General features: G+C 45.0%; 1 protein-coding gene and 1 pseudogene across 1 annotated transcript in view; both read right to left on the minus strand.

Annotated features, from left to right (window-relative positions):
* SLC5A11 (solute carrier family 5 member 11) overlaps positions 1-22,086 on the minus strand; it is a 56,861-nt gene extending 34,775 nt beyond the window's left edge. Inside the window, exons 1-4 of the mRNA XM_028516242.1 lie at positions 22,006-22,086; positions 21,657-21,859; positions 9,522-9,678; positions 1,032-1,103 (exon numbers count right to left, since the gene is read on the minus strand). Coding sequence (XP_028372043.1) covers positions 1,032-1,103; positions 9,522-9,656 — 207 coding nt within the window. The 5' untranslated portion in view covers positions 9,657-9,678; positions 21,657-21,859; positions 22,006-22,086. The remainder of the gene's footprint in view (positions 1-1,031; positions 1,104-9,521; positions 9,679-21,656; positions 21,860-22,005) is intronic.
* Positions 10,308-17,047, minus strand: LOC114505591 (annotated as a pseudogene).
* Positions 22,087-23,933: the final 1,847 nt, after the last annotated feature.

Genomic DNA, 23,933 nt, shown 5'->3' on the forward strand with positions numbered 1-23,933 from the left:
TTTGACAAGTGTCTGTGGGGGGTCACTGCTTCAGGGCAAATAAGGGCAAGTCTTGCAAGTGGGGTTTCCTATGGAATTTAGGAAGGGGAAAATAGTGACACTTCTATGACAAATGGAGCTTAAAGGGGCTTCAATCCTGTTCTGACTGGAGGCTCAGATACTTGTTATCTCTCTGCATCTTAAACTCTGCATCTTTTAGACTCACTGCAAATAGGAGAGGCTCTCTCTCTTCTTACTTCAAAGATTTAACCCTATTTTAGGATACCGTAAGTAAAAGTATTATCCCTGACCACCTTCCCAAGGTCCACTAAGTACAGGCCTGTGGGCATGTGTGATATGTGTGTGTGTGTGGAAATGCCTTTAGATCTATTTGAAAACGAAATACATTAACAGCCTCCAGTTTTTCTTAAGGCTTTAGTCCTGCTCATTTCTTATCATATATGCCTCAGGGGAGATTAAACTTCCCCCAGCTCTGAGTGTATGACCCAGGCTTGAGCCTGTTGACACAGCAAACTACCTTGGCCACAGTTATTGGCAGAGGGATAGGCATGGAACATAATCAGAAATGAGATATTTTCCAGGGATACATCCATGGAAGCAGATGTTCTTCCCATGCTGGGCTGGAACTTGAGGATGAAAGGTTTAGCGCACTGTCTGTCATCTTGTTGACATGAAGTTGAGTCTGTCTGGGAATAGCTCCCATCCAGAAGAAGAGATGATAGATAGATAGATAGATAGATAGATAGATAGATAGATATAAAGAATAAATAAAGAGGGGAAGCGAGGTCCTAATAATATCACATGGGCCCCTCTACTCCGCCATAACTAAAACTTTTAGATTTTTTCCTTAGGTGAGCTGATTAATGTTTTTAATTAAACAAATTTTAGTTGGAGCTAAGCCTTCTCTAATATAGACTGTGACTTCCACATAATGAGCAACTAAAGTGTCCTGAGAAAGCAAAGGCTAGACAGAACATCAGCACTTGAAAATTCTGTGAGAAGTGACTTTAACTGAACTGAAGAACACTTACTGGCCACCACATCATGTCCCCTCCAGCCAGAAAGTAGCCTTTCACTGTGTCTCTTTTGGTCTTCACAGTGGACTAAAACAAAGAAGAAAAGTGAATGAGGGAAAATATTAACAAACAGAGGCCTTCCCAAAATGGCCTAAACCACAGATTATAAACTGAGAGTCCAGTGGGCCAGATTTGGATATCAAATACATTTTGTCAGACCCATGGTTATAAGGAAGATTTTAATTTGAATGCTTTTAGAGGAGACATAAACTCATCAGGTCAATACATCCCCTACCCATCCCTGCTTCACACACTTATGACAACCTACTTAGTCCCTAGGCATTTGAGTTTTAAACCCATGGCTTATCTATGACAGCCCATAATATGCATCATTTATTCAGTGTTAGCATTTGTGTAGTGTCATACGAGCATAGCATCAGGCATTATGCTAAGCATTTTAAAGCATTGTCTCATTTTAATTCTTACCAGTTCCCATGAGGCTGATATCATTAGGCCAGTCTAATGGATGAAAAAACTGAGGTTCAGCAGTCAAGTCACTTATATAATGCCACATTTTTAGATAGCATAAGGGACAGGAATCCAAGCCTAGTTCAGCCTGATTTTGGAGCCCATATTTTTAGCTGGTCTACAAAGCCATTTTTAGAAGAAGTAAGCTTCCTGGCCTTGAAGGTGTTTTGATATTTTGGCCACTAAATAGTCTGAGTGATATTGAATAAGTTGTTTAACTCCTCTGGGTGTGAATGTTGGTGAGGAAATGGGACATGGCATGATTTTGTATTTTTTCACCCCTGCAAATAATCTTCCTATAGAAAATAGACACTACGGAGTGATGTCAACATCATAGTGAAGTGAGAAGACCCATTTGTATGTCCCCTTAAATCTGTAACTAGTTGGACATCTATTATTTAACAAAGGTCTTTCTGCTTAACACATTAGCATGCCTAAGAGAGCCACACATCAGCACATCTGAAGGTGGGTGTATTAGAATGCATAGGGAGGCAGGATGGGAGGAAGGACAGGGATGGCGCCTGAGGATGCAATTCCCCTGGCTGTTACAGCTGAGCCCATGGCCCCAACCAATGTGGAAGCAGTGGAAAAGTCAGAGTACATCCTCCCCACTACAGCCAGAGGGAGGGTGAAGGGGTGGGGAGGGGGAAACAGTGTCAGGGCCTGAAAATCTGGCTCCCTCCTTGGTAGCAGCAGTGGAGACACATCTATGGCCTTTCAGTACAGCCTGGTGGTATCAGCAGTTGTACAGAAGTTGGTAACAGCACAGTGGGCTCATGAACCTAGCTCTCTGCAACCAGGCACATCTCTCAGCATAGTGGTGGTGCCCTGAGTCCAAGGTGACACAGACACAGTAGGGACACACACCATCCTAATCACCCAAGCAGTGGCTCCCACAACAACAGTGACACCCTGTCACCATGACCCCGAAGGCACAAGTAACACAGGTAAGAGAAAACAAAAACTTGTGCTAGAAAGTTTTTCTGCTGAAAAATGAAAGAAAGAGTTCTAATTATCAACCTTCTGAATTGTTAAAATCAAAATGGTGCCTAAATAAGAAAAGTGTTTGTATATATACAAATAACATTAATTTGATAAATTAGTAAAGCATGCAATTTTTTTGATAAATAAGAAAACAGAAAATCAACTAGAATCCCTGGAAAACCCAAAACAATTAAATAAAGTCTCATTTCAAATATGAAAAAATAAGTGTTCACTGCATCAAATATGCCAGTAGAGGAACAACTCATAAACAACTGTGAACAACCAAGGTAACACAATAACACAGGAATAAAAGGAAATTGTCCAGAAACCAAACTGATGTCACAGAAAATTGGAATCTAAATGAGAGAGAATTCAAAATAGCAGTCCTGAAAAAATGCAACAAGATTCAAAAAACTCAGAAAACCAGCTCAATAGCTCAGGGGTGGAATTAATAAATAGAAGAGTACTTGACTGAAGAGATTGAAAGTATAAAAAAGGAACCAAACAGAGAATTCAAGATGTCAGTGGAGTAGGTGAAAGCTACAGTCACTTCCTCTCAGGACCAAACTGGAATTACAACTAAGTTATAGAACAGTCATCCTGAATAACTAACTGAAGACTAGCTGAAGAGAAATCTTATAACCAAGGATTTACAGAAGAAGTCACATTGAGAATGGTAGGAAGGGCCGTGAGTGTGTAGGGCTGACCCCACTCCCTTGGACAGTGGCTGAGCTTCTGGAGGGATATCTCAGCTGTGGGGGCAGGATTCCTCCCAAGAAGCATGGGGTCTCAACACTAAGCTGGGCTTACCAGGTCAGAGCACCAGAGCCTGAAGAGGTGCCCACAAAACATCTGACTATGAAAAGCAGCAGGGTTTCTGCCCATCATGGAAAGATGGTAATCTGCTAGAGGTACAGGTGCTCTCTTACAGGACCAACACACAATATTTTATTTGCAGCCACTCATTCTGGGCTCTGGCAGAGGGAGGGTGGGGTAGACTATAGTCATATAAGGAGAGCCTGGGGTTTGTGGCTCTGGAGAGAGAGCTGAAGAGAAAGCCCCAAAGATCCCATGCTGAATAATTCTCCCATACTGCAGAAGCCACCTTTCCTGGGTAGAGCATCAGCCTAGAGGAGAACAATAACCCCACACTCTGGACTCCCTCTCTCATATCACCCTGTGGAGTTTCTGCCCAGCTGAGAGGGACAGCTGCCTGGGCCAGAGTATAGAGGTCTGGGCAGACTCAGGGTGACTGAGTTATATGGTGTTGGGATGGGGGTCACGCACCCCACCTTCCTCTAAGCCTGACTGGTACCTCCTCCTCATGGGAGACCCTCTAGCCCATCCTCCCAACACTCAGTGGCTCCACCCTGCTGAGCTCCATGTCCTCCTGGCAGAACCTGAAACAGACTGTGTTGTGTGGCTCTGCAACAAGAGCCATTTTCCCCTTACATGCCTGGCTGGAGCAGAGCCCTCCCTCACACAGCAAAATCTTGGTCTGTTTTGGCCTGATAAACTCTGCTAACCTCACCCTGATGACTCCTTGAGATCCTTCCCCAACACAAAAGTGTGTAAGCACCCAACAGGTGGCAGCTAGAGTTGGTACACCCAGGGACATTTGCAGAGTGTCCTCAGATTCAGCACTGGCACTGAATTTGAACCTGTATCAGTCTGTTAAGCAGCACTCGGCCCTACTTGGTGACTCACTAAGAGCCTACCTCCTGTAACTTGAGTACCACTAAAGGTTCTTTCAATGATTGAGTCTAACAGGCAGCCAGCAATTGGAGGCAGATCTCAGGGTGCCTTGAGATTTTTCTGATCTTCCCTGAGGCCCAGTGTTGGTAAAAGCCAGCATTGGTGCACAGCTTGGTCCTTCCCATGCACACCCAGGCACAGCAGAAGCAGCCACACACTGTGGATTTCTGGTAGCTTCAAACAGGTTGTCCAGAGCCCATCACAGGCAGCATCTGACATTGGTCTGCCCCAATGTCCCTTTCAAGAGTTCCAGAGCCAACCTACCCAGTCATCAGCTTCAGACAACATCAAAGCAGGATCAAGTTTCACAAGTGGCATATCCAAAGGGAGATCTTGGCAGGCATTAAACTCTGCTGAGGTGAATTCCACTTCATGTGATCAGCACCTGTACAGCAGCTTGTACACAGTGGTCAGGGTTGATCCTCACAATCGGCCAGCCAGAGGGTCATTCCCATGTGCAAACAGGCCAATTACAACAGGAGGGCAGACATAACCCACACAAAGGACATTCCTGACACCCAGCTCAGCATGGTAGGTGTCCTGTGGGGTTGTGATCAAGTAGACTGCACCACTGAATCCCACAGGACACCTACTATATAAGGCTATCCTGCCAAGACTGGGAGTCGCTGCAGATCTATCTACTACACAGAAACAAACGCAAAGAAGTAGCCAAAATGAAGAGAAAAAGAGAAATGAAGAGAATTCACCAGATGAAATGGAGACAAGCAATTTATCAGATAATTAATTCAAATGGTTATAAAATTTTTCAGCAACATGACAAAAGACATAGAAACCATAAAAAAAGAATGAGTCAGAAATGAAGAATATAACATCTGAAATGAAGAATGCACTAGAAGCCCTGGCTGGCATAGCTCAGTGTATTGAGGGCGGGCTGCGAACCAAAGTGTCGCAGGTTCGATTCCCAGCCAGGGTACATGCCTGGGTTGCAAGCCATAACCCCCAGCAACTGCACATTAATGTTTCTCTCTCTCTCTATCTATCTCCCTCCCTTCCCTCTCTAAAAATAAATAAATAAAATCTTTAAAAAAAAGAATGCACTAGAAAGATGAACAGTAGGCTGGATGAAGCAGAGGACTGAATCAGCAATTTGGAAGAAAAAGTAGAAAAAAAACCCACACCCAATCAGAGCAGCAGAAAGAAAAAAGGTTTTTAAAAATGAGGATACTTTTTGGGACAGTGTAAAGCATAACAACATAAGAGTACCATAAGAAAAGAGAAACCAAGAGATTGAAAAGCTATTTGAAGAAATAATGACCAAAAACTTCCCTAAAAAGTGAAGAAAAAAGACACTCAATTCCAAGAAGCACAGAGAGTTCCAAAAAAGGTGGACCTAAAGAGGCCCACACCAAGACACATTATAATTAAAATACCAAAGGTTAAAGACAAATAGAGAATCTTAAAAGCAGCAAGAGAAAAGTAGTTAGTTACCTACAAGGAAGCTCCCATAAGACTGTCAGCTGATTTCTCAACAGAAACATTTCAGGCCAGAAATATTCAAAGTGCTATAAAGCAAAGATCTACAACCCAGACTTCTTTACCCAACAAAGCTATCATTTTAAGTTGAAGGAGAAATAAAGAGCTTCCTAGAGCTCCCTCCCCCTCCAAAATTAATCTGAAGAACTCTATAAATGAGATGAAGAATGCATTAGAACACCTTGGAAACAGAGTAGATCATATGGAAGAGAGAATTAGTGAGCTTGAAAACAGAAATTTAGAAATGATTCAGGTGGAAGAAGAGAGATAACCAAGCTTTTTTTTTTTTAAGAACCCTATGAGAACTATCTGATTTCATTAGAAATGGTAACATAAGATAAAGGGTATCCCAAAAGGAGAAAAGAGGGAGAAAGGAACAGATATTTTTTTTAAGTTAAAGAACTCTACAGGAACTATCTGATTCCATTAGAAAGGTCAACATAAGGATGATGGGCATCCCAGAATAAGAGAAGGAGAAGGTAATAGAGAGCCTATTCAAGGAAATAATTGATGATAACTTCCCAAACCTAGAGAAGGAACTACATGTTAAAGTACAAGAACCTAACAGAACACCTAATTATCTCAGCTCAAAAACCTCTTCAAAAACACACTAGATTAAAAACACACTGTCAAAAGTTAATGATAAAGTAAGAATTCTCGAAGCATCCAGGGAAAGACAAATAGCAACCTACAAAGGAATCCCCATCAGATTTCTCAGAAGAAACCCTACAGTCCAGGAAAGAGTGAAGTGATATATGTAAAATATGGAAAGATGGAAACTACCAGCTAAGAATAATACAGAGGTATATATTTGTAAAGCAGTTATTCTTTAGATAGGAAAGAGAAATAAAGGCTTCTCAGGCAAACAAGAGCTGAGGGATTTATCAGAAGATCTGCATTACAAGAAATGCTGAAAGCAGCTCTTTTACTAAAAAAATGACAAAAATACACAAAACTTTGAGTAAGTTGACAGAAGCAGAAAATTGCAACACTATTTCAGAACAAAGTGTTAAACAATTATAACATAAATGTTAAAGGGGAAAATTCAGACCTGGCTGGTGTGGTTCAGTGGATTGAGTGCCAGCCTGTGAACCAAAGGGTCCCTTGTTCAATTCCAAGTCAGGGCACATGCCTGGGTTGCAGGCAAGGTCCCCAGTAGGGGGTATGTGACAAGCAACCAAACATTGATGTTTCTCTCCTCTTTCTCCCTCCCTTCCCCTCTCTCTAAAAATAAATAAATAAAGTCTTTAAAAAAAAAAACAGAAGAAAACTCAGCAGGAAACAGGTTCAATAAAATAATACTGTGCAACTTTTGAGAAGATGAGAAAGCTTCTATGTACTGATATGAAAAGGTCTCCAAAAGACACAAAGTGAAAAATAGCAAAAAAAAATATGTATCATAAATAAGCTACCTTATATTTTAAAAAAAGGAAAAGTACACAATAATAGTTGTTTGAATTGTAATAAAGAAACTATAAAAGAATATACTAATTTACTAAGAAATTAATAACAGGACTTCCAGCAAGATGGAGGCATAGGTGGACACACTGTACCTCCACGCACAACCAAGATTAGTACAACAACAATTTAGAGCCAGAATAACACCCAGAACTGACAGAGAATTTATCTGAATGGAAGTCAGACAGCCAAGAAGTTGAAGTAGACCCGCTCATCCAGACCGGTAAGAGGGGTGGAGAGGACGAGCCGGGCGGGTGCAGGTCAGCGGCTCTCAGAGGTCGGGGAGAACTTGGCACGAACTCAGCGCATAAGCCATCTGGGACGCGCAAGATCGCAGCGGTGGATCCTGAGTACACAAGCAGCAGCTGGTGGACCCAGTGAGGCAGCAAGTTGTGGACCAGGGCAGAGCTCGCAACCCAGGATCCCAGAGAAGGGACTGAGATCCCAGGAGATCAGAACTACCACCATTGTTCCCCTCCTGTCCCCACACCCGCCCCTGCCCACACATACAACATCATAATCTAGCGACTGGGGTGCCCAGCCCCAGGTGAACACCTAAGGCTCTGCCCCTCACTGTAACAAGAGCGACCAGACCGGAAAAAAAAAAAGAGAGACAGAGGGAGACATGTCCCCAACAGAAGAACAGATCAGTCCCCCAGGACTCATCCTTTTGAGCAACCAAGAAATAGCCAATCTATCAGATGCACAGTTTCAAAACACTGGTGATCATGGAGCTCATGGAATTGGTTGATTTTGGGCGCAATTAGATGGAAAAATGCAGGTTACCATAAAAAGATGACAGGAAGATACACGGAGGAGAGCCAATAGTGAAGGGAAGGAAACTGGGTCTCAAAACAATACAGTGGACCAGAAGGAAGAAAGAAACAACCAAGCAGGAAAGCATGAAGAAAATAAGAATTCAAAAAATGAGGAGAAGCTTAGGAGCCTCTAGGACATCTTTAAACGTTCCAACATCCGAATTATAGGGGTACCAGAAGGGGAAGGGGAAAAGCAACAGATTGAGCACGTATTTGAACAAATAATAAAGAACTTCCCCATTCTGGCAAAGGAAATAGTCTTCCAAGAAATCCAGGAAGCTCAGAGAGTCCCAAAGAAGTTGGACCCAAAAAGAAACACACCAAGGCACATCATAATTACATTAGCCAAGGTAAAAATGAAGGAGAGAATCCTAGAAGCAGCAAGAGATAAGGAGACAGTAACCTACAAAGGAGTTCCCATCAGACTGTCAGCTGATTTCTCAAAAGAGACCTTATAGGCAAGAAGGGGCTGGAAAGAAATATTCTAAGTCATGAAAGACAGGGACCTACATCCCAGATTGCTCTATCCAGCAAAGCTCTCATTTAGAATGGAAGGGCAGATAAAGTGCTTCTCAGATAAGGTCAAGTTAAAGGAGTTCATCATCACCAAGCCCTTATTTTATGAAATGCTAAAGGGACTTATCTAAGAAAAGAAGATAAAGAAAAAACATGTATAGTAAAAGGACAGCAAACTCACAATTATTAACAACCACACCTAAAGCAAAACCAAAAGAAACTAAGCAAACAACTAGAACAGGAACAGAACCACAGAAATGGAGATCACATGGAGGGTTATCAACAGGGGGGTGGGAGGAGGAGAGAGGGGGAAAAGGTACAGAGAATAAGTAGCATAGAATGTAGGTTGAAAATAGGGGAGGGTAAGAATAGTATGGGAAATGTAGAAGCTAAAGACCTTACAAGTATGACATATGGACATGAACTAAAGGGGGGGAGTGTGGGTGGGAGGGGATATGCAGGGTGGAGGGGAGTGAAGGGGGAAAAATGGGACAACTGTAATAGCATAATCAATAAAATATATTAAAAAAAAGAAATTAATAACAGTGGTTACCTGTAGAGGGAAGGGGAGTTATGAGACTTTGCATCTCATTTTATGTTGTTTTTATTTTTGAACCATGTGACTTTTTAAAAAAACTTCCTTAAAAAAGAGCATAGGCTTCAAAGTGAAAGAGTTTTAGATTCTGACCCCAGCTCTCGCAACTTGCTAACTGAATAAGAAATGGAAATTCTTTGAGTAGCAGTTTTCATATCTATAAAATGGGTATAGTAATAGTATCTTCTTCATAAGGACTGTGCATATCACGTGAGATAACATAAGTAAAAGTGCCTAACCAATATCTGACAGAACCAATTTTGATGCATTAAAAAACAAAAATTAAAGTACTGATTATTTATTGTATGTCCTTGAGCTAGTTTCTTCCCCTCTCTACCTCCCGCTAGCCTGGCTTACCCATAGTCCAACAGCCAGGACGAAGAAGAAGTACAGAACGAGCACTGCGATGTCACCTGCCTCCAGCCTCCTCTGGGGAAAGGCCTCCAGGGGATCCGACTGTGTAGGATGAGGGTTGCTGGGGGAGCTCTCCATGGTGCTGAGCGAACTCTCAATCCTGTGGAAGGTCAAATGTGGGTCAGATGCCAGAAGCCAGCAACACTCATCTCACACTCTCTGTGACTGCCTCCTTGGAACATCCAAGCAAGACAACACGCATGGGGAGAGGGGGCAATGGAGATGTATCTGAGGGTAGATTCATCCACCCAGCCACTAACTCATTCACTCAGCAAATATTTGAAGTTTTATCAAAACCATGATTAATTTTTATCAATTCAGTCGCTTGGCAAAATATAAAGAAAAATAAACAATTTAAACAGCAGAGATGGTTTCACTACCCTCTGCCACTTAACAAGCATGTGTCCAAGAGTGAGAAAAACAAGACACCAAGTCAGTTTCTATTTCCCAGGTACCTTAAAGCTGGGTCAAGGCTTCGACAACAGTTATGTCTGAGGCTCAGCTAAACACTACAATCTTGTTCCAATAAAATTGCACAGATTTAATAAATGCCTGTGTAACACCTACTACAGACCAGGCTTCATGCTAAGTGTTTACAAAATTGCAAAGTGGGACACTGTTGTTAGCACCATTTTACAGATGGAAAAATTGAGGCACAGATAAGTTATGTAACTTGTCCAAGGCAATAGAGCTCAAGTGATAGAGCTGAATGTTGAAGGCAAATAGTCTTGCTCCAAAATTCATGTTTTGAACCACTGTTCTAAGCTTTTTCTCAGTAAACTGCATTTCCATTGGTCATTTAAGGGATTCCTGTGGTAGGCAGAATTATGTCCCCTCAAAGGTGCTTTATATCCTAAACCCCAAAACCTGTGAATAAGTTCAGTTACATGGGAAAAGACAATTAAATTTGCAGGTCGACTTCAGGTTGCTAATCAGCTCTTCTTAAAATAGGGAGAGTATTCTAATTATCTGAGTGGGACTAATGCAATATAAGGGTCCTTAAATTGGAAAAGGAATCAGGAGTGACAGTGGGAGAAGGATTTGGCCCAATGTTGCTGGCTTTAAAGATGGAATAATAGAGCCATGAGCCCAGGAATGCAGGAGGCTTCCAGAAGCTAGAAAAAGCAAATTAATAGATTCTCCCCTAAAACATACAGGAGAGATCCAGACCTGTTGTTACCTGGACTTTAGCCCTTTAAGACTCATTGAAAATGCACGACTTTCAGAATTGTAAGGTAATAAACTTGTGCTGTTGTATCCTTTAAAAGTAAGTTATTTGTTTCTAATCACAAGGTCCAGGTCCAGGGCAATGCCTGTGACCCCGATCTCCCCATCACAGTCTCAGTATCTGTAAATACCTTGTACAATACCAGGCTCATCCTGCCCCCAAAAGCTGGCCTGCATCCTAACAGCTGCAGAGAATAGTATCTGACCATGTGGGAAGTTTAAACTTGAGTTTTCTAGCTTATTTGTAAATACTGAAATGGAACTAGCTGTTCCCACTGTCGAATTCCTAAAACTGTTATGAATGAATAGGTCACAGGAAACTATGCCATACAGCTCTTAGAGCCACTTAAACTTTTAAAAATGCCTTTCTCAAATAGCAGTGACTAAGGCCCCTTCTGTGTTCCCAGCTTCTAAGACTGAGGGTGCCTGGGGCCCCAGAACACCCGCACCCAGAGGTCCCCCACTTCCTAGGGAGTGATAGAGGAAGGACAGAACAGGCCAAGCAGGAAGAATTAACAGTTGGTTTTATGGGGCTCAGACTGGGAGTCCAGGCATCTTGAGGGCCTCTGTGTATCTGTCAATTTGTTCTCCATGTCTTTTCAGCCCATTTCCATAACCTCATGAGCTGTGTTTTCTCCTGGTGATGGATCTTGGCCTTCTCCTTCCTCTTCTCCAGAGTGGCTGTGACTGCCTGGTACTTTCAGGTGACCTCATGGGCTAGGCACCCTAGGGAGGCAAACTTCTGTGTAGACTTTAGAGGCGCCCAACCTTGATGGCCACAGGAACACTGTTCACTTTTTCTTGAGATAGGGTGGCAGTATCCCATCAAATACTTTCAGGTGGTTGGAGGTGGCCTGGCCTTGCTTGGTCTTGTGGGGCATGTGCTGCCTCCCATTGGCAAAGATGCTGCTGGAGTCCTGGAAGCGGTAAGGACCAGGGGATAGGTTGATATTCATCCACTTGCAGAGGATGACCAGGTACTTCAACTTGTGTCTGTAGAAATTGCCAGAAACGTTGACCTTACAGAGCGTGACCATCACCTTCTGACCCAGTAGTATCCACTTGGCTACAAAAGTCACCAATGGCCCAGGATATGACCTTGGCCATGGAGCACCAGGCCCTGCCCCTCTGCCACCTTTGGCAGCTGACTTGGAAAGAAACTTATGCTGTTTTAAGCCACTAAATGGTAATTTGTTACAGCAGCAATTAGAAACTAATAAACTTCCCAAGGGTGATTTTTTTACTATGTATATTTAGGAACTGACTTATTCCTGTGTTAAGATGTGATTAAACTCAGAGTGTCAGACTTCAGGGTTCCAGGAAGGGAAACATTGCTGGTGGAAGTGGGGTTCTTTCACTGGATCATGAGGAAAGCATTCTACAGACCCATGTGTGGGATACTAATGTGGCAAGATTTATTCAGGTAGAAGACTGCCCCTGTATATCTCATCTCCATCCATCCCAGGATGGAAAAAGTCCAAGCATGTCCTCAGCAAGGCAAGAACAAAGGCTAGTAACCAGAGGTTCTGTGTAAAAGCATAGTGTTTTGGAGCCCATAGGGTGTCTGTTAAGTTGTCTCAGTTCCCATCACACAGCTTAGCTTGTGTTTCTGAATGCAGTCCACTGCTGTGTTGTGGTACTCAGGCTCCTGCTTGGAGCCTGCAGTTTGTAGTCAGCTTGGGCCACATGGTTATAGAGAAAGAATGTACAAACACATGGGGCAAGCATGGGTTCTCATGAGAGAGAGAGAGAGAGAGAGAGAGAGAGAGAGAGAGAGAGAGAGAGAATGAATGAGCTTCTTTGCTCTCCTGGTATTCTATTATCTTGAGAAGGACCAGGAGCTTTTTCAAAATAACCAATCAACACCCCAGCTTTTGTGGGCTTCTTTAAAAATTTTATTTTGCAGGTTCGATTCCCAGTCAGGGTACATGCCGGGGTTGCAGGCCATGACCCCCAGCAACCGCACAATGATATTTCTCTCTCTCTCTCTTTCTCCCTCCCTTCCCTCTCTAAAAATAAATAAATAAAATCTTAAAAAAAAAAACGGATGAGAATAGTAAAAAGAAATTTATTTTACTCTCATCTGTGGACACTTTTTTTCAAGATTGCTTTTTTAGAGAGATAGAGGAAACAAAAATATTGATTGGTTTCTTCTCATAGACTCCTTGACCAGGAGTGGAATCCACAATACAGGCATGTGCCCTGACCAGGAATTAACCTGCAGCTTTTTTGGTGTATGAGAATGGCACTACAACCCAACTGAGCACACCAGCCAGGCTTTGGTGGGCTTCTGATGGGTTCACTCCTTAGCCCTCTTCCAGGTTAGACTGACAAGTCTTTATAGTCAAGCACCTCTCCTGCACCATTCTGACTTCTATATGCATGTGCTTACTTCCCGCTGTTTGCCCCAACAATCCAGTACTGGATGGAGGAAAAGAGCAGTATTAATCCTTCATGGGGCAATGCTGTGATCCCCTGGAGTATGCGAAGCTATAGCTAGCTTCCTAGTGAAGTAAACAGGCTTATGCTCCCAGGTTGATTATGCTCAATAATGCCCAATTCCCTTTGCGTCCTTCCTTACTAATAACAAGCTACTATCTATGTAACAAAAAGATTCAGTCCCTGCCCTCCATGTTGTGCAGCTCAGTAAGGAAACAAACCCACTCACAGATAATAACTACACCATGTGATGATTAGTATAGTCTCCACTATACTAATGGAGATGCATAGGGATTTATATGTTATGGAGTCCAGCTTAGGAGCCACATAGCCATTTCTACCACTGACCAATCCTGATAACTTGGACAAATTTCTTAATGTCTCTAGCATTTAGCTTTCCCATCTGAAAAATGGGACAATAAGAGTTGATAGTTTACAGATTGCTGTGAACTACTACCTGTGAAGTGTTGAGCACAGTGCCTTCCACAGCTGCACTCAATAAATTGTAGCACTACTACTACTACTATTGTAATTATTATTATTTTCTCCAGGGTGGAGTGAGGCAAGGACCACCTAATTTTACATGAAGGAATCCAGGCAGCAGCATCTAAACCACATTTTGATGGATGAATAGGTGGTCCTGTGTGGATGGGTGGGAGCTGGGGAGCATTCCAGGATGAGACAACAGCACCTGCAGACAATGAGGTGTGGATAAGCATGACCTGTTTAAAGAACCACCAGATTCTTGCCTGAGTATTAAGATGGAAAAAGGGGGAGATGAGCAGCAAGGCTGGTCAGACATGAAAGCAATTATACCAGCACTTTGATGTCAGTGGTTCTCATCCTATCAGATGTCTTCCCCCGTTTTTATAACAAGCACTTTGTAATACCCCTTAAGAAAGATTCTGAGGTCCAAATGTTAGGGGAGTTTCCCCCTACATGAGGGGAATCCTGTCCCTCAGAGTTCTCCCAGTCTCGAATGAACTGAGTCCTCCCAGACACAATCTGTCTGGTGGAAAAGAGGGTGGCGATTCCCTCTAATGGAGAATGCCTCAAACCTTTCTCCAAAATGGCTTTTATTGAGATCAGTATGTGCAGGGGAACACAGCATACATGCATAGCTCATCAATGTCAATAAGCTACAGTGATAGAAAACAGATATTAATTATAAATAACAATTGAAGGAACACAGAGATCTACCTCAGGTCAGGATCTGTTAGACACGCTGATGCCAGATGCTCATTAAGGCTTGGTTCATGAGATAAGGAGTTCACTCCTTATGCGTTAAACTTAAACATCTAGTTTATATCAACAGGGCTATAGAAAGCAAAGCAAACTTCAAAGGATACAATGTATTCTTCAGGCCTGATTCTCACAGGAACCCTCAGTGCTAGCATTGGGTCATGCCTGCCTCCTGCATTCCTGGTGTTCGGGTCAAGACTTACAGGCCTCTTTGAAGGCCTTGCTTGTGTAGGGCTACAGTTTCCAATACCACACAGAGTGGTCCCCAACACCTACACCAACATACAGTTCTCAGGCACCAGGAAGGTGTCCAAGAATTCAACTCAATTGTGACACTATCTACCCAGAGAGAGCATCTGATTCATCAGGTGAAATGTTCAGACCTATAAGATTGTCCCCACCCCCTCCAACATACACATGCATTCAGATGCCACTTGCAAGTCCAGGTTATCACCTGTGCTGCTGTCTGACTGGCTATAGATTGGACGTTCCAATGACACTCACATTCTCCTTTGGTTTAATTAATTTGCTAGAATGGCTTATAGAACTCTGAGAAATAAAAGGAAAGCCATTTATGATAAAGTGATTAGGATGCAACTTGACACTGTCTGACTCCACTGAAAGACTCAAAGGTACAGCCAGATGCTTCCGACGGCACTGAAGAAGTTGTGCATTTAAGAGGAATAAGAAATGCAGAAGCCTTTTACTCCAGAAGTGCAGACTAAAGAGTGAATCTACAAAAACCAGAAGAGAGACTCGTATATACAGCAGATGTGTAATGTGTAAAAGTGCTCTGTGATTTTAAATGTTATAAGGAACCAAGCAATTGCATGAACACCAGGCTCTTAGTTTAAGACAGCGCCCTCTGAAAAACATTTGAGACAATGTGAGAGCAAAAAGCATGTACATATTTACATTAAAAATACCCCAACATATTATGTTTTATGTAAACTAGAGATAGGTCCTGGCTTCAGATAGTTCTAGGCATATTTTCAATCCACATGAATATCTGGTGGTACATCAGAAGGTCTTTGTTCACGGGGCAGCTCTGTGCATTTCAGAGTGTCTAGCTTCTCTGCCATCCACACAATAAATGCCAGTAGTACCCCTAAGTCATTGTGACAACCATAATTGTTGTGTCCCATAATTTTTAAAAACATCTCTGTCAGGGAAGAAGCAACACCCCCATTCCATACCTGCTGTAAGTTCAGGAAACAGCATTGAAGGATTTTGGACAAGGAAGTGGTGTGATTAGGTGGTAGGAGGCTTGACTAGAAGCAAGAAGGTAGGCAGGAAGGATATTTAGTTATGACATGTGACTAACTGACAGAGTAAGTGAGGAGGGAGCATGGGGAAACAATTTCCTGCTTCACATTAGAACTGCCCAAAGACTGAAGGCCTAGTTGCTTGTGTAGGATTTTTCTTGTTTTTGAAGTAGAGTTCCTCATCTTCCATACTATTAACATCTGGGATCTGGTAATCTTTGTTATATGGGGCTGCCTTGTAGGGTGTTTAGCAGCATCCTGGTCCCTACCCACTACATGCCAGTGACATTGACACTGACAACCATCAGTGTCCCCCAGGTTGAGAACCTGGAGGCCTGCAAGAGGCTGGATGTTCACTTAGAAAAGACACCTTATGGAAGCGCTCAATCCCATAACCATTCCAAGTGTCAGGACATTGACACTTTGAACTTCTCTCCCTGGGGCTGGGCTTCACTCTTGTTCTGCTGGGAGGGTGCCCACAGCTTCTCAGACCTGGACACGGGTGGTCCTCTCCATGGAGACAAAGGCCCAAGCAAGCCTTGATCCACACAATTGATGGAAGGAAGAGAGGGGGAAGGAGGGAAGAGGAGTGTTGAGCAAAGCCAGCTTAGACCCTTATCTGGCTCTCTGGCAGGAGTACAGAGAAGAAGCCCAAATTCTAACCCAGATCGCCTGAGCTTGGATTGAACCCAAGACCTTGAAGGGAGAAAGTGGGAAGGGAGGATGGGAACTGGATCTCCCTAGCTTTCTTGCCAGGGAGTGGAAGGTCTAACCAGAAAAGACAGATCTGGAGACTCAGGGTGGGAAGCTAGATGGTCCTTCAAGGTGGTCTCAAGGGCAAAGCCCCTGTTATGTAGGTTGTATTCTTATTTCACTTTGTAAGCAAGGAAACTGTGTCTGTGGCTGAGGAGTGGAGGAGCTGAGACTCAGATCCAGATCTGTCTGACTTAGAGCCCGCATTTTCCAACATTTCAACCTGCTGCTTCCAACGATGAGGACAAGAGGCTTAGGAAGCAGCTTAATCGGGGACTGAGATAGATTGTTCTACAACCCAACAGATCTAAAGGGGAGGAAGGAGGGAGAAGAGGCAGGGGGTTGACTGGTGAGCCAGACCTCCCCTGTTCCCAGCCCCTCCACTAGCTGCCCCTTCCAGGCCCTGGCCTGCCTGGCACTGAGAGGAGTGTGACAAACAGTCATTCATCACCGCTCTGGGAAGGCTGGTACCACTCGAAGCTCTTCCTGCATCCCAGGAGGTGGGGCCCTGCCAGGGACAGGAGGGCCTGGCTGTATCTTCATCGTGGGATTAGGAGCACAGACCGGAGAGACCACAGAACCCAAGTGCTGCTGCCTCAGTTGCAAGCCCACAGGGGAGCCCTCAGGTGCCCCTTCTTCAGCAAACCTAGGAGCACCTTTACTCAAGTGCCAGTCATGGAGTTGACTACATTTATGGTCTTATCCTCACCAGCCGTGAGGCAAACACATTACACTTCCATCCTACAGGTGGGAAACAAGGTACAAAGAGGTGGAAGTGAACTGGGTTCAGCCCTGGCTGTGCCACTTGCTTCTCAGGCACAGTAAGTACCTGATGTGGGACTTAAACCTAGGTCCCAAGCAGAAGCTCATTGTATTATCCAGTACTGGCAGCTCTGTCTTCCTTTTGTCCCTTCCTCCTGCCTTCTCTCCTTCTTTCTTTCTTCCACTCCAGTCTTTTCCTTCCTTTCTCTGTTTCTTTACCATAAACACTTATTAGGCACCAGCTGTGTGCCAGGCTCTGTGCTAGGCAAGGAGGACAAAGAGGTGAACAAGGTGAATCTGGCCCCATGCAGTGCCCTGTGTATCCAGACACACTCGATGGAATAACCCTAATGCCCTTTGCCCCTTGAACTGCCCCAGGAGGGCCACACCAGGTGTGGGCTCCTGCTTTACCTCCTGTGAGGGGTTCTTTCTGGATAGGAAGGCAGGGTTAACCAGAGTCAGGCAAAGCGGGCCTTGTAACAACGGCTTTGTTTGCAAGAACATCCTGCACTTGCGGTCACCCATGGGCCAAAGAACAAAAGGGAGCTGGGCCACAGGGATGGCCATTTGCCCTCTTCCTTTTGGCCAGTTACATAATCTGCCTTGCAGATGTGGAAATTTTCCACAATCTAGCTGAGGAAAAGACTGGGGACTGAATGGACCGGTGGAGTGGAGAAGCATTCACTCCTGTGTGTGTGCACTGGTGGGGTGTATTATCTTTTATAATTTTCATGCATCTGAAACATTTGATAATGAAAGTAAAAGAAACAATCAAGATTTACAGCATAAAACTATCTGTGTCTATTCAATACTTCAAAGACACAAAACAGTGTAAAATATTTGGCTAGATCCCTGGCTGGCGTAGCTCAGTGGATTGAGTGCGGGCTGTGAACCAAAGTGTCGCAGGTTCAATTCCCAGTCAGGGTACATGCCTGGGTTGCAGGCCACAGCCCCCAGCGACCGCACATTGATGTTTCCCTCTCTCTCTATCTCCCTCCTTTCCCTCTCTAAAAAAAAATAAATAAAATCTTTAAAAAATATTTGGCTAGGATGGGGCATAGCTGCTGAACATCAAACACATCAGCAGGGACAGAGAATGGGAGAGAGAGAGAGACAGACTGAAAACCTAGAGAAAGGCCCTTGTGCTGGGTGAAGATGACAGTGACTATCACATTACAGACTTCAATTGCAGGCAAAATACTCTCCTGGAAATAGCTGTGTTATGACAAAGTGTCAAGCTGTTAGAAAGACATTGTTCAAATCCCACCTCTGCCTCTTATTAGCTCTGTGATCTTTGGGCCAATAACCTCTCTGAGACTCTGTTTTTTCTCATGTGTAACATGGGTACAATAATCAAATCTATGTCACAGGTTGGTTAAAAACATTAAGCGTGTTCATTACATAATGTGATTAGGTCCAGAATACTTGGCTTGTCCCTGTCCTTATAAAGCCATTTAAAAAAGAACATGGACATTGTGGTCAGGAAGACCCTGGCCACCTATGTGTGTGCATCTCATCTGAACACACAGCACCCCTGAAAGATCAGCTCTGATGAACCCCATTGAACAGTTATGGAAAACAAAGCTGGATCCTGGGCTCAAGGTCTCACTACTAATAAATAACTGATCCTAGGCACCCCCCAGGCATACCCCTTGAGCTCATAGCCACTGGTCTGCACATGGACACTTGGCAAGGAAAATTATGGGGTAATAACAAGGGCTGCTCTCCAGGATCCCAGCCTCTCACACCCTTTCCAGCCATTCTCCTGTGGCACCTTCAGTGGAGGTAACTACCTGGCTATTGATTGGCTCAGTTCACAGGTGTGCAGCAAGGCTGGCGTGGAGGCAGCCCAACCAGAGGGCGTGGGTCTATTCTGTAAGGCAGAGTGGGTCATCAGGGCCTAGAACTGCAGAGGGGAGGGACTGAAGGTCCACCTCTGGCCAGTTTGACCAGTTACACTATGGGGTCCATCAGTGACAGGTCTTCAGAAAAAGGCTAAGTGGACAGCTTCCAGGAACTTTCAGTTGAAGAAGACAGCACCATCCCCAGCCTGTCGGGAAGAGCCACAGTTCTGTTATTTAGGAAAGATACTACAGGCATGGCAGGGCAGCTCTCCCTAAACAGTTCACAGGTGGCATCACATGTGAGTGCAGGGGACCCAGTGAGTGTTCTCCTCCCCTCTCCTTGTCCCTCCGTTGCTGACCTCATCTCATGATTCCTGGAGGGGATGAGTCATGAGACCACCTTGTGAGCCCCAGACCTGTCTGTCCATCTTAGTGGATGCCCAGCTGGCATTGCAAACTTAACTAGTCCAAATTGGAAGCTGATGGTCAGCAGCTGCTAATCCTCCCATCTCACTAAATAGCGACTTCATTCACCCAGCTTCTTACACAAGAAAACCAGGAGTCATCCTTAAGTCATTCATTCATTCATTCATTCATTTGTTCATTCACTCATTACATGGTCTATGAGCATTTACTGTATACCAGCCACTATGCTGAAGCACCAAGGATGCCATAGTTCACAAACATACCATCAAAGAATTTAGAATGCTTCTGTCTCATCTCCCAGAATCTATTGACCTCTAATCCCATCCTCTTATGCTTCCAAATATAGCTTGAATCCATCCACTATCCCTTACCTTGACTTCTCTCACTTTCAACTAAGCCACTTAGAGCAGGAACCCCTTGTCTTGCCTCCCTGACACCCCTCTTGCTTCCTTTTGGTTCTTTTGGTTCACAAGCTGGCACTCACTCCACTGAGCTGCACAAGCCAGGGCTACTCTTGCTTCCTTCTAGTCCACCCCTCACATGGAAGCCAGAAAGATACTTGAACATACATGGGATCAGATCATTTTCTTGCTCAAACCACCTTTGTGCCTGCTCTGTAGTGGCCCTGCCCATCTCACATGGGCCTTCCTTTTATCCCTTGAGCACTATTCATACCTCAGGGTCTTTGCCTTTCTGTTCCCTCTGCCTGAAATACTGTCCCCTACACTCTTAGCTTTATGAACTCCTACTCATCCTTCAGATGTCACCCTACTGTTACATCACCAAAGAGCCTTCTCTTAACCTCAACCCAGATTTTGTCCTTAAATGATTTGTCCTCAAACGTGACTTCTCGTCGCTGCTGAATCAAGCATGACATTTCACTTGTATGACTCTCTCATTAGTGCCTGTCCTCATTGCATGGTAAGTGAAGACTTACACTGTGTCTCCAAAGCAGTGTTAAAAAGGGAAACAACAAGCCCAAATGGAGTCACTTTTTGCTCAGCCACGTCACCAAAGCAAAACCACTGCGAGCCTGCCTGCAGTTTCAGCCTCTCCCAGGAGTGGAATTTCAATACAATCAGTCTGGAATTTCCTGGTTAGCACTAGTGAGTTCATCTGCCTGATTAGACTGCTTGCCTTCCCCGCCATAAGGGATGTTGTCCCTGCCTGAAATGGTCTACTTTTTAACTTCTTACCCACCCTCTTTCTGCTATATAAACCTCCCATTTTGTACAACCTGTCAAAGCACCCTTCTAGTGGCTGAATGGGATGCTGCCCAATTTATGAATCAGTTAATGAAGCCAAATAGATCTGTAAATGGACTCAGCTGAATTTTGTTCTGTAACAGCAGACACTCAGCCAACACTTGTGAAACAAGCAACTGTGGACTTTTCAGAGCTGTTGCCATGTACCCTGGCACATATAGCCCCCCCCCCCAAGACACATCCCTAGGATGCCTTTTGGCTGAGGCTCCTCTCCTAGCCACTGCCCAGAACTGCCCAATAGAAGCCATTGGGCATAGGTATTGTGGGTAAGCTCAGCCATGGGATTTGGGTCTCAGCTTTGCCACTGTGTGCAACCTTGGGCCAGTTCCTTAATGGCCCTCAGGCTCTGTCTGTGAGTCAGGGGGCTGTGCCCTCACAGGGTGACTGTGCCAGTTAGAACAGGCTCAGGACAATCCACCCTGCACATGTGCCCAGCATGTACCAGTGGAGACTACTTTTGCTTGTGGTTGATAGCAGCTGCTCCACAGTAGCAATAGAGTTTTATTGTTATGTAGATGCTTTCACCTGCCTTTTCTCTTTGGGTCCTCCACACCTGTGAACTGGGCTGGGCTGAAATTCAGCTTTTTTCCATTTAACAGATAAGGAACCTGAGGCTCAACAAGTGGCTGGTGACTCCGCAAGTGGGAAAAGTGAGACCCACACCTCCTGACACTGGCTGTGCCCACCCCTCCAAATGTACTCCTTCTGCCTGTTGTTGATAAGACTTCCCTGAGGAGAGGAGCTACACACCCCCCACCCTGTGGTTCTCAGCTGCAGGTTTTCCTGCCAGTTCTGTGTCTGGCCCCAGCCCAGCTAGTCCAGTTTGCAAAATGGGCATTAAAGGGGGTGTCTTACCTTCCTGTGGATGCAGGGCCCACCTGCTCTGGGCCTGTCTGTAGCTTCTGCGGCAGAAGGAGGCAGAGGGGCAGTGAGAAAGGGGACACCTGGACTCCTCTCCCTCGCAGCCAGAGCTGAGGAGGACAGTGGCGGCCCTCCCTCCTGCACTGCCTGCTGCTTGCTGAGATAATCTTCTTGCAGGTCAAACTCCAAATTCCAGGCTGAGATTAGAAAAAGTGAGGATGATCTTTCCAGGGACAGAGGAGAGGATGGGCCCAGCCCAAACCCTTGAACTGGAACTCAAACCTGCCCCTGGGGGAAGGTGGCAAGCCCTGGGCTCCACCCTCAGCCTCCCTGGAGCCTTTACCTGATGGGGGGCCAGGGCCGGAGAGGTGGAGGGCACTACTCAGCTTCATCACCCATTCTTCTACTGGTCCGCCTCCATTCTGGGATAGGCAGGCTTGGGACAGCTGGAGGAAGGGGGAGGATAGATGCTGGTGGGGGAGGCAGGGGACAGAGGAAAGTCCCAGGAGAGCACTTCAGTGCAGCCCAACCGCCTACACAGCAGTCACAGTGACCTCTCTTTGTTCAGCCCCTTTTCTGTGTGCTCTCCACAATAAGCCTGAGCAAAGACAGGCATCAGGAGTCCTGAGCTGCCATCAGGAGTGACCAAGCCAGAGCCAGGGCCCCAGGTGTGGCCCCGACACTGGGACAGGCTGGGACAGAGGAAGGCTTTCATTGGACATTCAGAGCATTCAAGACTTTTTTAAAAATAGCATTTGCAGAACAAGAGACATTAAACAAGACTTGGATTTCCCACTTGGGTGGAATAATCAAAGATGTGTCCATACCAGGCCCACACAGCCACAGGATGGCTGCTGGCTGGAGCAGAGCCGTGGCCACAGACCTGACCTGCAGCACACTGCTGCTCCATGGGGCCTTCCTGGGCCTGGGGCTGCAGCCCCTGGGACAGGGAAATTCGAGAACAGTGACTGAATACACATAGTTTTCTGTTCTAATGTTTCCTGCGTCTTTGCTCACTTCGTCTTTCCAATCACCCTCTGAGACAAGCCCTATTATCACCTCTCTTTACTGATGAGAAAACTCACCCAAGGTCGCCAAGCAAGTAAGCAGCAGAACCAGGATTTGAACTCAGAGTTCTACAGGAGCCGTGGAGGGTGGAGAAAGGGTGGCTTAGAGATATGTCCACTGGCGGAGGCTAGCCTGGCTGAAAAAAACACCTGGCAATTAAATTGACACCAGCACAAATGGGGGAATGCCTGGTCATGGGAGGAGAATGGGACCTGAAGATGGACAGGAGGGGGACAGACAGCCAGGGAACAGCTGGCCTGATGCTGCGATCTGCCTCCAGAGGGATGCTGCGAGATGTGCATGGTTCCACCAGGCTGGGTCTAGACCTCGAGGTCTATCTAAGGGACAGCAGTGAAGTTCCAGGACCACAGTGCCCACATAGGAGGCATGTAGATGAGTGAGGCAGGCCAGGTGGGCTTCAGTCAACTGGAGAGCACACATCCCAGCTGAAGGAGACAGCCATTACTTGGCTCCAACCAGGGGGAAGTCCAGAATTTTGTATAATGTCTTATGATTACTAATCTGTAAGGACCAGATATGGCTCACTGACACTGGCTTGTTACCTCTGATGGCTTCTTTGCTCGTCCAGCTCTTGACCCCTCATTGATGCTGTAAAGAATAGGAGAAAATGCTGGTGCAACCTTTTGGGGGAAATTTTGGACATTTCTTATAAAGTTAACATGTACTTACCCAGTGGCCCTGCGATTACACTCTTGGGTGTTTATCAGGAGAAACGAAAACATATGTTCCTGCAAAGAGTGGAGTACAAATGTTCAACGCAGTGCCTTGCTCACAGGAGTCCTGTCAGTACATGCAGACCCAAGGAAAATCTGCCTCCATAGCAGAGAGCAGGTAAAGACCAAGAAAGAAACTGCCACTCTAGTCTGGTGATTAAAAAGGGTTTATTAAGCAAAACTTACAAGCACATGTTGGGTGCTGCAAAGTGAAGTAGCTATCCTCCACATCACTTTATAGGTGTCAAATAATTATATAGAACAGGGCAGGGTGGACAGGGTACTGGTATGTGGCTAGTCCCAGGTACAGGAAGATGCCCAACATGCTCAACCAGGTCAGGACAATGGCCTGTTCCAGCAACTAGCACATGTGGGTCACAGGAGAGGTACTGCTTTACATAAGAGAGGAAGTGATCAAGGTGTCTTTATTATGTTGTAAAGTGATGCTTGGCCTTCACCTAAGGATGGG

Source organism: Phyllostomus discolor, chromosome 3 (genome assembly GCF_004126475.2).
Source record: "Phyllostomus discolor isolate MPI-MPIP mPhyDis1 chromosome 3, mPhyDis1.pri.v3, whole genome shotgun sequence".
NCBI lineage: Eukaryota > Metazoa > Chordata > Mammalia > Chiroptera > Phyllostomidae > Phyllostomus > Phyllostomus discolor.